Source organism: Brachycentrus maculatus, unplaced genomic scaffold (assembly GCF_059751285.1).
Source record: "Brachycentrus maculatus isolate JH-2025_06_01 unplaced genomic scaffold, ASM5975128v1 h1tg000368l, whole genome shotgun sequence".
NCBI lineage: Eukaryota > Metazoa > Arthropoda > Insecta > Trichoptera > Brachycentridae > Brachycentrus > Brachycentrus maculatus.
This window is the reverse complement of record NW_028281117.1, coordinates 31962-45486: the sequence shown is the minus strand read 5'-3', so window position 1 is coordinate 45486 and position 13525 is coordinate 31962. Positions and strand designations below refer to the sequence as shown.

The following is a 13525-nucleotide window of genomic DNA, read 5'->3' as shown; positions in this document are numbered from 1 at the left end:
AAATATTTATTCCATTTTCTTTTAGACAACCTTGTTTTGTAACCTTGTTTTGATAATCGATAATTTTTCGATTTGTTTTTGAAATTCATCTGTTTTTTCGATGAATTTTTGAAGATTATTCAATTGAAGTCAATAGTGCCTGTCATCATTTTTCTATCGTTTCTATGATTTGACCTGATGGTGCGCCAAATATGGGAAAATCTACATCACTACGTCTATGGTAGTAGCGGGTTTAGCTTATTTCTTGAATATTTTTGGCATATATTTTGTGGCACATTTTATAAAACTTTATAAAATAAAACTAGAACTTTGTTTTTAACCACATCCATTATTGGTACTTTTCTCCTACTGGTTTCGGCAAAAACCTTGTTGTCTTCTGGAATATACATGTACATGTCTATCCCTGAAGATAACAAAGTTCTTTTTGAAACCGGTTCGAGAAAAATTCCAAAAATAAAAGTGGCTAAAAACCAAAATCTAGTATTATTTTATACAGGGTTTAGATGAACTCATAATAACTTTAATCGTTTGTTAAGATAATTTTTAACTTTTAAATTATAAAATATTCTAAAATTCTAACTCATTTTTATAGTACAGTGATCTAAAGAAAATTACGGACAGCGCTACCGATTCCTTAGAGCTCCGCGCGCCGGCTGAATACTAATGGATATAATGACTTACTAAAACAACGCTACCTATTTATAACAACGTAAATTGCAACTTTTGCCTTTATGTGCTTTTTAAGTAAAGTATATTACAAATCGTAACATTTAATTAGAATTACTTAATTACGAAATGACAGCTGGTAAAGCGCAAAAAATGGCTTTTCCGAAAACTTTGAGCTCTGGTTGAGGGCCAAAAGTAGTATCGAATGTTTAAAAAATATTTTTCTCGTTATGTGCAATACAAAATGCAAATTTTTAGACTGCTTTCATTGTTGAATTCGCAAAAAAACGTCATCGGCTCACCCTATTGTACAGCTTTACATTTAGTAAAAGTATATAATAAGAAAATAAAAAAAGCCAAGTACACAATTCCACAATTCCCAATTTATCGCCTTTTCGGCGGCGCGCGGCGGTATTTTGACACCCAGAACGGTTAAAAGTTTCTATTACAGACTAGCTAAATTGTATATAAACCGCCGAGTCCGCCCAAAATCCACACCTGGATGTGAAGTAGCTCCCGGCGGGGCATGACATCGCCGCGGCTGGAAGTCGAATCCACCCGCCAAAATTTGAGAAAAATAAACAGTATCCCTACGAAAATTACAATATGTACTTATCGTTCCCAACGTGATCTAATCTTTGAATGTCAGTCTCGGTGTGACGTCTGTGGGGTTAAGTTTGTTCCGCTTCGGAACGCATATTTACGTAAATTCATTTTCGCTTGACGATTGTTTTCGCGTGAACTTGTATCGTTAAAATTCATTCAAATATTTTGTGGACTATTTTCGTACGGCATTTTGTGTAATCTGTGTATACATATACTAGTGTAGCGTAATTTATTATTTAAAGTACATTTCCCAAAATTTTCCCATCTGAGACGAGTGATGAGGACAATAATGAAACATTGAATGAGGAAAGCAATGAAACCTCGTCTGTTTCGTTACCGTTAACTTCCGAAGTTTTTCATGCCTTAGACGTTCTCCAACGATACGTATCAGGAAGACCAGAATTACCGGAAGATGCATTTTCCCACTCTGATGCATTGGCCAAAATAATTATACGAGACTGTGAAAGAAATGTTAAAACTAAACAGGGGAAAATAAACGATTATTTTAAGTAACAATGAAAAAGATTATTTTAAGTCAGCAATGTCAAAGATTATTTTATGTGAATAATGTTAATGGTGATTTTTAAGTGAACAATTTTAACGATTATTTTGAAGTGGTTGCCGCTGTTCCCGGTAAGTACCTTCCTTCGTAATTTAAATACGAATCATTTTATAAAAATGTCATCCTGAGTAATTAGTAATTAGAGTCAACGAGTCAGTGAAATGGTTTACATTAGCAATAATAATTCTTTAGTTGTAATCTGTCTCTTCTTATTTCAATGAAATTATTTCCGTGGGCTATTAAAATTCTCAAATTACAGTCCGCCTTCGTATTTCAATGGTATAAAATAATAATCTGCAAATTGCACCCGTCTTTTTATCTCATTAAATATTCATTGATCTAAAAATTTAAATAAAACACCCACCAAAACAGTATCGGGTAAGTTTAGTGCACAAAAATAAAAGTTCGACTGGTTATAAGTTATAAGAGTAATTTTTGCAACGTTGCCCTACACAAAGGTGATTTTATAAGTACATACTTATCCAGATATTAGAATGATATTTAAGGCCTTCTTCTAAATATGATATTACGGAGTACTCTCGTTATTTAAACAAAATTATACTTTAAAAGACACAATACTGTGGAACAATATCTTGTAAGTGTGAATTCGATATTTTATCTAAAAATAATTGATACTTTGGAAGATTTAGCGATTTTTGTAAAATTTGGATTTTTGCCCGCTGCGGGACACCAGTGAGTTTGCTGCGATTTTTTTTATTTACCTAACGTCCAAGTGACTCTGAATTCTAGCTACGGCTTATGCAACACCGCTTATCATGACCCTACTCAGGCTTCAACTTTTTAAGTTTTATAGTCTATGCCTACTCGTGAGTGGATTTACTCTTTATGTTCAAAGTTACTATAATTTTATGTAATAAAATATAATAGATACGGGATATAATAGAATATCAATATAAAATATAATAGATACGGGCTCGGAATTTTTGTGTTCCTCCGTAATACTTTTACGTGTTATATAAAAGTATTATAATATAAAGTTATTCATTTGCAGCGACGGAAATAAATAAATCGCATTATAATTGGGAATAGAATCACCAATACATAAACGTTTCTCAGAGTGTGCTTGTGTGCTGCACTTTACGTACACGCGCACTCGGCTTCGGACGATCTCTTTTATTTTTTTGAATTACCTAACGTCCAAGTGACTCTGAAATCTAGCTACGGCTTATGCAACACCGTTTATCATGTCCCTACTCAGGCTTCAACTTTATAAGTTTCATAGCCTATGCCTACTCGTGAGTGGATTTACTCTTTATGCTTAAAGTTACTATAATTTCATGTAATTCATGAGTGGAAATTCTAGGCAAAAACAACTCGCTGCGGACGATCTCATTTTAGTTGCGAACTTTTGATAGAATCACCAATACCAAACGTTTTCCAGTGTGTCCGTGTGTATGTATGCAAGCGCGCGCGTGAAGGAAAACCTTCGAATACTGCAGAGTACGTACGGCAGTGTTGCCAGATCATACGGATTTGTCTGTTTTTTTACGGATTTAAGTATGACGGACAAATTTGGACAAATACGTATTGTCCGTTTTATACGGATTTTGAAGGAATAAAGAGATGAAATGGAATTTGAAGGATTACGAAGGAATTAAACGCGTTTTAGAAAATTTTTGGCGACGGGGAAAATAAATTCATCGCGTAAATTTTGAAAAAAAAGTTTAAATAAAAAAAAAAACTTCAGCAAGTTTCGTAACTTCGCAATCTCAATACCGAAAACTACTCTTAGACGTCTGACAACACTGGCCGTCAGAAGCGCACAAGCCGTACTCGTTCTCGGCTATGGCGGGTACTGGTAAATATGTATCTGAAAATGATTTTTCTCATTTTCAGATACATATTTACCAAACCCAACATCACAAAATTGTTATATTTCAACTTTTTACATGATCAGTAAAAACAACTAGGAATATCATCGAGTATCATCGTTTACTGCGGCTCTTTTATCACCGTAAGGTTAATAAGAAAACTAACGAAAATTGTAGGTATTCAGTTCCCTATGGCCCCCTTCCTCCTTTGTTTGCTGAACTTGAGATCTTTTTGTGAAGCCGCGCAACATTTTTTTGCGACGGCGCGTAACATATACATACCTAGTATGATTTTTTTAAATTTCGTTATATGTGGAAATTCGTTATTACGAATTAATATTTTTTGGTCCCTTGGATTTCGTTATATCGCGATTCTACTAACGTTTTCAAATGGTTTACAGACATAGGGAGGCAGGCGGGCCGACCGATGCTGTTAAGTCAGTCCTAGTATTAGTATTGTATCTGCAATTCAGACAACGGAGTTGGAGACTGTGTCACATCTAAGGAAGTATATTGCGTTATTACATGGATGTGATAATCATTTCACGGAGGGGCTTCACCCGCAAGTTGATCCTGGTTCTACTTGACAAATGACACACTCGATGATGTCACTAATTGTTTGTTGTCAAATCACAAGTGACAATGCTCTGGCATCAGAGATTGCTGGTAGCTCAAATACTCCCTCCTTTGGTGGACTGAACCAAATTCATAGTCTGAAGTCTCCTCACTCCAGGTAATTAACCTATTCTTATGTCAGCTTTGGAAACCTGGTGTTTTTACAAAGCAAATATACAAAAATGCTGGACATTTTTTATATGAGACGCATGCTCCACATTAAATGGCAATGTTTTGAATATTGAAAGCATTAACTTTGTGGATCATATTGATATATTACTTTGAGAAATAAAAATACTTTGTGTTCTGATCCACTCACATTTTTATTAACCAACTAGTTTCGGCAACAACCTGTTGCCCTCTTCAGGGTTTCATTTATTAAATGGCAAGACCGGGTCCCCAATACTAAAATTCTGAAAGATGAAAACTCAAATAAGATAGTGTGTCCATCGTATGCAATGAATATATGGAAGACTGTAGACTGCCAGAAGCTGTGTTCTACTCTAAGCTTGTGTCTGGGAAGCCCAAATCCAGTGGGACAGCACCTACGCTACAAGGAAGGTCTAAACCACCATTTGAAGGCCGGCATTAGGTGTACGAAGTGTGGGTTGAAAGGAGTCTGTCGCCAAGACTACCTCGAGGGCGCTTATGGGAAGACTCGGATAATGATAATCTCGGGCTGGAGAACGTCGGGCAGGACGTCTCCTGTTGGGCAGGAGTGACGGTCACGCTGGAGAGAAGCTTGTTGAGCTCGTCGTCAATGCAGATGCCCAACTGCAGATGGGGGGGGGGGGTGAGCGTTGCCGGCCAACTCCAACTTCCAAACTAGCATGGTTAAATTATGGAGAAAACTTACGCAACAGCCGTATGGCGCCAAGCCTCGAGACTGTTATATTAAGTTATAATCCCTTATAGTGGGCCAGGATTCAAGAGTAGCTACATTTTCTTTGCTATGATTTTAGTTGTCTTTTTTTCAACATATATTAATATGCCACCCAACCTTCATTAACTGGGTAGGCATAAGAAAAATAAAATATTTAATTTGGCATAATTTAATTTGATAAGTGCATCAGAGTTCTTGGAGAAATCCAATTGATGTGGTTGTATCCCTTGGGAAACTTTCTAATACGTAAAATTTTTCCTGTCTTTATTGAGATTGACCCTCCGTGGAGAGCCACTAAATAAAAGTATTATACACAATTATTTAGTTAAGTACTTATTATTACTGTATTCAAAATTAATTCCTGCATGAAAATATGATAATTAAAGAACTGAAAATACCTTTGTACCGTATAGTTTGACATCCGTTTTTGATTGTTGTACTGCATTTATTTAGTAAAATAGAAATGTTTAAAGAATTAGTTTTATTTTATAGTTTATTTTATATCCAGGTTTTTCCAATTTCTGATGTTGATTTTGAGAAGAAAATTGATGGATCTGCTTACTTAAGCCCGCAGTTTCCTACCCCGGCTTACAATGATTGCGACCACGTCTTCTATTCTCACGAAGTTTACGAAGATCCCAACAGGTTGTCTTACTATTGGAAGCTGCAGAACCAGAGCTGTTTTCAGTTTAACACTAGCTCGCTTTTCTCGCATATTTATATCAGAGTAATTCTCAAATGGGGCCACGTGTTCCACTTCTGCGAACCCGGAGATCGTTGGAATTATAATTGCATCAAAAGACACTTTATTTTTCTGGAAGTGGATGGTGAAACAAAACAGTACTATATGAGGAGCAATAACATCTATAACATAACGCTGCCAGTGAACACCTCTTTGGTAATTATTATTAAGAGATAGATCTAGTAGCAATGGCTTTGTGATTGAAAATTACCACACAACATTCACACACCGAAAAAATTATGCGCTTATTGCCAGCAGAATGGGAGAGGTTTTTTCGTAATATTAATACAATGTTTAAGTTTCCAAAGAATCTCGATCCTTCCGGAAGTTCCCTCCGGCTGGATAGGTGACGCACAGTGTTTCAGAATGCGATATTACGAGCTACTTAAGGTGAAAAACGCAATGACACAGAAATGGTTAATTATGAGTGATTAGGGAAGAGTATTAGTCATCCAGTTCAAACAGTAAATTTGAGGCCGATTCATTGAAATTTCGACCCTAAATTACCTACCTAATTGCACGCAACAACAAAACTGACTCAGTCACATTGTTTCGCCGCTAACCGCCACACATCTTTACGCTGTGCCATCAAGTGCATTCTTTTTATAATCATTATAATTTTTGGTTCATCATGGCTTCCATTTTTACAGGTAATATACGTATATATATATATATATATATATATATATATATATATATATATATATATATATATATATATATATAAATAGTCATATGTTATTTATTTCATTGGAAAAAAAATTAAATGCAAGTTCGAAAAACCATCACAGATTTTGCATAAAGTCATCAAGTTTTATGGAGTAGAACTTTTTCCCAACACTCTCCGACATATCTACATTTTTTAATATTCTTACGTGTTTATCTAGCTTTCAAACGAATCTAAATTTACCCCCGACGACCCTCGACTGGGGGGTAATATTTTTTTTGTCCCCAGGTGTCACACGGAAAATAACACGCCTTCACCTTTTCGATCTCTTATATCGTGATAATATTGTCCACCAATCGAATAAGGGAACTTCCATTGCCTGCCTCGTCTAAAATGCCTTGGCTTTCAGCAGAGGCCATCTATAATAAAGTTAAGGTGTTTGCTTGGTCTGAAGGTCTGAAGAGAAGATGGAATGCAGTTCAGAAGAAAGATTCATTTGTTGTTAAGTACAAGGACTGGCTGAAATGCCAAGGCCAAGGTGCTGATGAGGTTACACCTGTACAGGTGCTGATGAGGTTACACCTGTACAGGTGCTGATGAGGTTACACCTGTACTGTACAACCTGGTGAAAAAAAACATTTCGTGGAGGTAAGTTTATTGGCAAAGAAGAAGCGGACAAAGACATTGGTGATAACACATTCTACGAAGGAGCTTTTTTACGCTAATCAAACGAGCTACACGAAAACTGGCAAGCGCAATCTGGCTACAATCATAAAAACCGTAACAGAATAATCTCCTCGTTTTCTTCGAATGATTAAACGATGAGCGATTAAAAAGGGCCTATACGGCAGCTTAGCGAAGAAGCTCTCGAATCAAGACATAGAGATTGCCCGTATTATAGGGAGCACAACACGAGAAAAATCATAAAAGGACATTATGTAAATATTTTTAGTGTTTGATAATGTCTTAATAAGAGGAAACGCGTCACATATTATCATATATATGTAAATAAAAGTAGAATTCAATCCAATAAACGTGTTTAATTTTGAATATATTACCCAACAGAGCGAATAGTTATTATCACGGTTAATATATCATGTATTATTTTTATTGATGTCTTATTAAGTATGTTTATCAAACTAGTATAATAAATAAATATTTTTAACTTATATTGCCGCTACCTATGAATTTAATGTTTAACATTGAAAAAAATACTTGTATTTCTATCCATATACTCGCGGTCGAGCTGCAAAGGGCCTTTAACGGTCTCATATTATTTTTAAAAATACGATACGCTATTCAGATACCTACTTTATGTAAAGACAGACACAAATATATGTGTTTCTATCGTAGAAGTTAACAGACATACAAATTTCATAAGAATGAAGATTTTAAAATAATAATTTTACAGAATAATTCAAAGTAGCTCATAATATTGTGATCTGAAACACTGTGTGACGGGACCTTTCGTCGATAGACTCATAAAATGGATGTCTTATCATTTAATTTCCTCGTTCTATTTTAAGGTTACACTTCACTTTTGCTGCACCGCGAGATATATTAAAGAATGTTATTATAAGAGTGAGAACTCTTACTGCCTGGACTTGTTCTACATCAAGCTGTACGGTCCGCGCCCTGAGGTGTCCACCACGCCGCGCTACCGGCTGCCGCGCACCTCCGCGCCGCCTGACCTCAGCCCGGCCTCGGCAGCCGGCGTCATCCGCCTCACCACCGCCCCCTCCACCCCGAGGCACTTCCGACGCGACGACTACAACATGTGGTGTCTCATGCTGGTGGGGACCGTCTTATCCGCGTCCAGTGTTCTGTACGGCGTGCTGCTCTGGCTCTATGTCGCGTTGAAGAGGTCCTATTTCTCGTGACTGGCAATGGATAGGTTGATAGGTGGCGGTGCACTGGCGGTATCTTGGAGCGACTTCCCAGAAACCGGCAATGCCAAATGATTCTAAACAGTGGCAGCATAGCAGAAATGATTATCTAATTTCATCTTTTGACTATTTATAGAAGAATGTAAGCAATATAGACATCAAAGGGTTGACATTGCAACATCTTTTCATGTTTATAATGATGGTGCGTATTGTTATCACATGTGATCAGTGTGATCACGTGTGATCGTGTGATGACACATCTTACATGGAGCTAACTTTTGATAAAGCCCAGATCCGGAATCAAATTACATCATGTCAAAAAAAATTAAGAAAGGTGTGTTGAGATGACTCGGGCGTGTGAATTGAATGAGTGAAGAAAGGATAGTAAAACAAATTTATGAGGCGAGTTTAGTTAGAAATAGAAGCAGAGGAAGACCGAGGAAAACTTGGCATGATCGAGTATTTCAAATACTTGAAAGTGATCAGGCCTGGAGTCAATAATCAGTCGGTGTGTATGAGATGATGTGCATGAATGTGGAAGAGGCGAAGATTGTTTGGAAAGACAGATTGGTATGGCGTTGTATTCTCTCTGCCTACCCCTATGGAGAAGTGGTGTGATTGGGAAGCTTCTTTTTTATGATTTTAAATTTAGGTATTTGGCATTTTCCCTCAAATATTGCTACATTGGTAACAGTATTCTTACATCACGTCGCTAGGCAACAAACCGTTGTTTTGACAGATATAAATATGTCACAATACAATTTATTAATTGAAGAATATGGAATTTTGGGTATTTACAGGGCTTATGACCTATTAAGTGATCACTTCATACTCATTGAGAAATCAAAATGCTAAAATAACTCCTAAGTGGAGAAACCTAGATTTGTGAATAAGGATTTGGACACACCCAAGATGTTGTGAATGAAAATGGTTCTAAATCTCTGCACTCCCTATATCTCCTCGATATCAGCAATCAATATGAGTATTTAAATACAACGTAACGTGTTATCGTATTGTTATAGTGAGGTAAACACAACGTAACGTGTTATCGTATTGTTATAGTGAGATAAACACAACGTAACGTGTTATCGTATTGTTATAGTGAGGTAAACACAACGTAACGTGTTATCGTATTGTTATAGTGAGGTAAACACAACGTAACGTGTTATCGTATTGTTATAGTGAGGTGAACACAACGTAACGTGTTATCGTATTGTTATAGTGAGGTGAACACAACGTAACGTGTTATCGTATTGTTATAGTGAGGTGAACACAACGTAACTTGTTATCGTATTGTTATAGTGAGGCAAACACAACGTAACGTGTTATCGTATTGTTATAGTGAGGTAAACACAACGTAACGTGTTATCGTATTGTTATAGCGAGGTAAACACAAAGAAATATTTTCGCAAACACATATAACGAATCCGAGTTATCCATAACTTTTGTTAGTTTAAACATCCAAGGATTAAAAAAAGAAATAAGCAATTTTAAAAACAACTTTATTCAATCATAAATTTACAGTTATAAAATTTATGTATGTATTTATTCATGTATACATTATTTTCTTATTTCTGGATTCTGATATTAACAATTCAACGAAGCTTTAAAATTGATGCATTCGCCAGAATAAATGATGGTATAATTTACATGATGCTATCTAACCAAGATACAAAGGCTGACACTTTGGTATAGACACCCGGGTATTCTATTAATTGTAGACTGTTTTCAGATGCGCAAGCATTATATCCCCAGGAGAACAGTCCATACAGCGTCCCGTTGTGGACCAGCGGAGCGCCTTGGTCCCCTTCGCACGGCGTGTTGGCCGTGTGATATGTGCATATCATTTCACTGTTTATCAAATCCAAGTTAGGAAATTGCGTCCTGTAAATGAGTCTACACGCTGATGTCGTGACAAGCCTGCCGTAACCGACTCTCAAGGAAGAATCTTGTAGAGGAGCAATTGCCTGTAAATAAAAGGTTTATTATAACAGGTAACTGCCGGCTGCAAGAACTAAACTACCTTATTCTGATATTCGATGGAAGTATTATTCGGCTCGGTGAAGTCTGCGAGTCGATCCCAAATGCTATATCTGTGTGGATGAGTAAAATTAATCTTAACTCCTATTGGACAAATGTATACTAATTATGTTTTTTTACTAGTAACATATATTCAACAGTAACATATATTGTTTGTCGACAGTAAAAATAGTAGTCCACTTCTGGTGTCAAATGTTTAAGTTGTAATAATAAAGCAGGTAGTATTTTTTTCTGTGATGTGACATATTATTTAGTATTTATTTACAATAAGTGTGGGTTTTTTCTCTTGATTTTCAAGTAGGTAATATATCCTTGGAGAAAGGTGGGTTAGGTAATCCCGCGTATACAATTCTAAGAAACTGACTATTTTGTATTCTAAGCTGATGATTTACTATGAAATTGTATATTAACAAAGTACCATGAATTTAAAAAAATCTGTAGTGTGCTGTGTAATATATATTGATTTTAGTATTAACAACGAGTGCAACAACATTAAATCTGTGATAAGTCATAGCGACTTATTAAAGCGGTGGTAGCATTCGCTATCGAGTTAGTAAACAATGTTAAAAATATGAATGGAAATAGGACACAAAATGCAAAACACTAGAAGCGAAAAAGAAAATGATGGCATTGCGTCGCTCAGCAAGTTACAGCCCATCTTCTCCTCTTGAGTTTCTAATCAACATATACAGAGAACTTCCTTTTTGCTAATTAAGTCTTGCACTGAAGGCTATGATAAATGCAACTCTAATATAAAGATACACACATATATAAATATATAATATCTTTAATTTTTTAACTATTTCATGAATTAGTACATAAGTTTTTTATTATACGAGTTTTATTGTCACGAGGTAACGGCAGTAAGAGAAGTAAAAGCTCAAATGAAGCTTACCGACTGATATCCCCAGCCACTAAAAGCTCCCGTCTCAAAATCTTCAAGTTCATCTTGTAACGGCAATCCTATGGGGGCAACGCGCACAGAGAAAGAAAACGGGGTAGACACATTTAATAATGCTATATCACTTAAATCGTTTTCAGCTCTATTATGAAAAGTTATAGATTGCGGTGTGTAGACCATTCCACCTCGGTTAGGATGACTAGATCCTGCTCGAATTTTTACATCATAAGAATAATACCTGAAAAGATATGGAAAACATAATATCAGTGATGTTTGTCGATGACTTCGTGTTGGTCGACTTCAGAAGAGAGCTGATTATGAATTTGTGATTTTTTGGCAGATATGGGAAATTTATCTGTTTTATGAAATATACATTTATACTCTCAAATAGTGATTAAGGATTACAGAATTTCATAATTTTGACATACAAGATATTAACTGAAAATCGCCCATTGCCTTATTATGTTAAACACAATTCCTTGTAAAGTTTGATTCGATTTCAAAATGTAACATTGAAAAATTATTTTTAATAAACTGCAAAGAAAAATTATACAGGGGAGGACACGCTGGACCTTCTCGAGGTCTCCCCTGTGACTAGCGCTATAAGAGAAACAATAGAGAAAAAGATATGTACTTGTAACTATACGAAATCGAATAAGGTATCAATAAGGTAATAAACAAACCAGCAGTCGCGGCGGGAAAAAATTATTACGACTTGACAAACTGCAGAAGGCAGGCAAACTTTTTAAAATTGGACAGATGAAGGTTGAAGGTTTGACCAGAGCGAGGGCTGAGGTCATAGCAAGGATTGTGGCTGATGTCGGTGTGGTGAAACTACAGGAAACGCATATAAACCATATAGAGGAAAGTGCATAAATTGGACATACCGGGATTTGTAATTGTTGCAAGAGGAAATAAAAAGCAAGGAATGGCTACCTACGTAAGAGCTGAACTTAAAGAGGATGCCTATATGTCTGAGGGAAGTGAAAATTTCGTCACCATAAAAGTGATCAACCTTACTGTGGTGAACATGTACAAACCTCCCTTGCGTAAATGGCCACCGGAGGTTCTACCAAAATTTGAACACCCAGCTGTGGTAATAGGTGGCATTAATTCTACAAATGCTCAATAGGGTTATGCTTCTGACGGATGGTGAATCACTGGCGGGTAGGCTCAGCTAAACAACATGCATCTCAAATATGACTCAAGGCAAAGATGAAATTTTTTATCTGCTAGATGGGGAACTGTTACATCACCATGTGTTTTGTCACTACCAACCATGATTACAAATAAGGAAAAGATTCTTCAAGGGCAGTCACTCGCCAGTATCATACTCAGTACTCGGATTGGCCTACAGATCCCTGTTATCAATCAGCCAAAACTCTATCATTGGAATTTGAAAAAAGCAAACTGGGAACAATATTGAAGGTATGTTGAGAACACCATAAATCGAATAAAACCGGAAATGCAAAGTTATTCAAGGTTTGAAAAACTAGTAAAAGAAGCTGCAAAAAAGGCAATACCCAGAGGTTATCAAAAGAACTATGTACCGGGATGGAGCCGGGAGTATGAGACGGATTTGATAGGTACAAGAGAACTGGGGATGAGGATTCAGCAAGTGAACTGATATACCTATTGAATGAGGAAAGGCACAGTAGATGGATTGAAACTGTCGAACAGATGGACTTCACACATTCCAGACGGAAAAAGTGGACTCTCCTCTGAAAACTAGGAGCAGCACTACCCACTAAGTGAGAGAGATCTGTAAATGTAAATCAGGTGGCAAAGACATTATTCCGGACGAGCAATATAAAACCTGATAAAAATAATTCTTACAAAACCAGATAAAGGATGAGGTCTTGAAATGCTTAGGCTTGAAATGTTATCCCCGCTTCTGTTTAACTTTTTTACTGCAGATGTACCTAACGCCACATCTAACAAGTTTATATATGTTGACGACTTGGCATTGGTGGCTCCGAAGAGAACTGAGAAGAAGAGAAGAAGAGAAGAAAATTGGTTCTCGGGCGAGAACCTTTGACGAGTTGTAATCAACCTTAAACTCGGACCGGATAGTTTTCAGATGTATTTGGAGAGCCTAGATAGAGTACACAGATGATGTTGTCAT

General features: G+C 36.4%; 2 protein-coding genes across 2 annotated transcripts; one reads left to right on the top strand and one right to left on the bottom strand.

The window, feature by feature from the left end:
- The first annotated feature begins 5507 nt into the window (after window positions 1-5507).
- Window positions 5508-10893, top strand: LOC148303429 (uncharacterized). Its single transcript, XM_088269938.1, has 2 exons — window positions 5508-6062; window positions 8100-10893. The coding sequence occupies exons 1-2, from the start codon at window positions 5628-5630 to the stop codon at window positions 8451-8453; spliced, it is 789 nt and encodes a 262-aa protein (XP_088126064.1). The 5' UTR covers window positions 5508-5627; the 3' UTR covers window positions 8454-10893.
- On the bottom strand, window positions 10106-12510 carry LOC148303428 (trypsin beta-like). The gene is made up of 3 exons (XM_088269948.1): window positions 12441-12510; window positions 11395-11462; window positions 10106-10426 (listed from the first exon to the last, which is right to left on the bottom strand). The coding sequence occupies exons 1-3, from the start codon at window positions 12508-12510 to the stop codon at window positions 10106-10108; spliced, it is 459 nt and encodes a 152-aa protein (XP_088126074.1).
- Between the last annotated feature and the right edge of the window lie 1015 nt (window positions 12511-13525).

What these genes read in the sequence shown, in the direction of transcription:
- LOC148303429 (XM_088269938.1), top strand. Translation starts at nt 5,628, where the DNA reads ATGTTTAAAGAATTAGTTTTATTTTATAGTTTATTTTATATCCAGGTT. An exon ending in TGCCAGTGAACACCTCTTTG is followed by an intron (nt 6,063 to 8,099) that starts GTAATTATTATT and finishes TTCTATTTTAAG; the next exon opens with GTTACACTTCACTTTTGCTG.
- LOC148303428 (XM_088269948.1), bottom strand. Translation starts at nt 12,510, where the DNA reads ATGCCACCTATTACCACAGCTGGGTGTTCAAATTTTGGTAGAACCTCC. An exon ending in TGGCCATTTACGCAAGGGAG is followed by an intron (nt 11,463 to 12,440) that starts GTTTGTACATGT and finishes TTGCCCCCATAG; the next exon opens with GATTGCCGTTACAAGATGAA. An exon ending in GTGGCTGGGGATATCAGTCG is followed by an intron (nt 10,427 to 11,394) that starts GTAAGCTTCATT and finishes TTTTATTTACAG; the next exon opens with GCAATTGCTCCTCTACAAGA.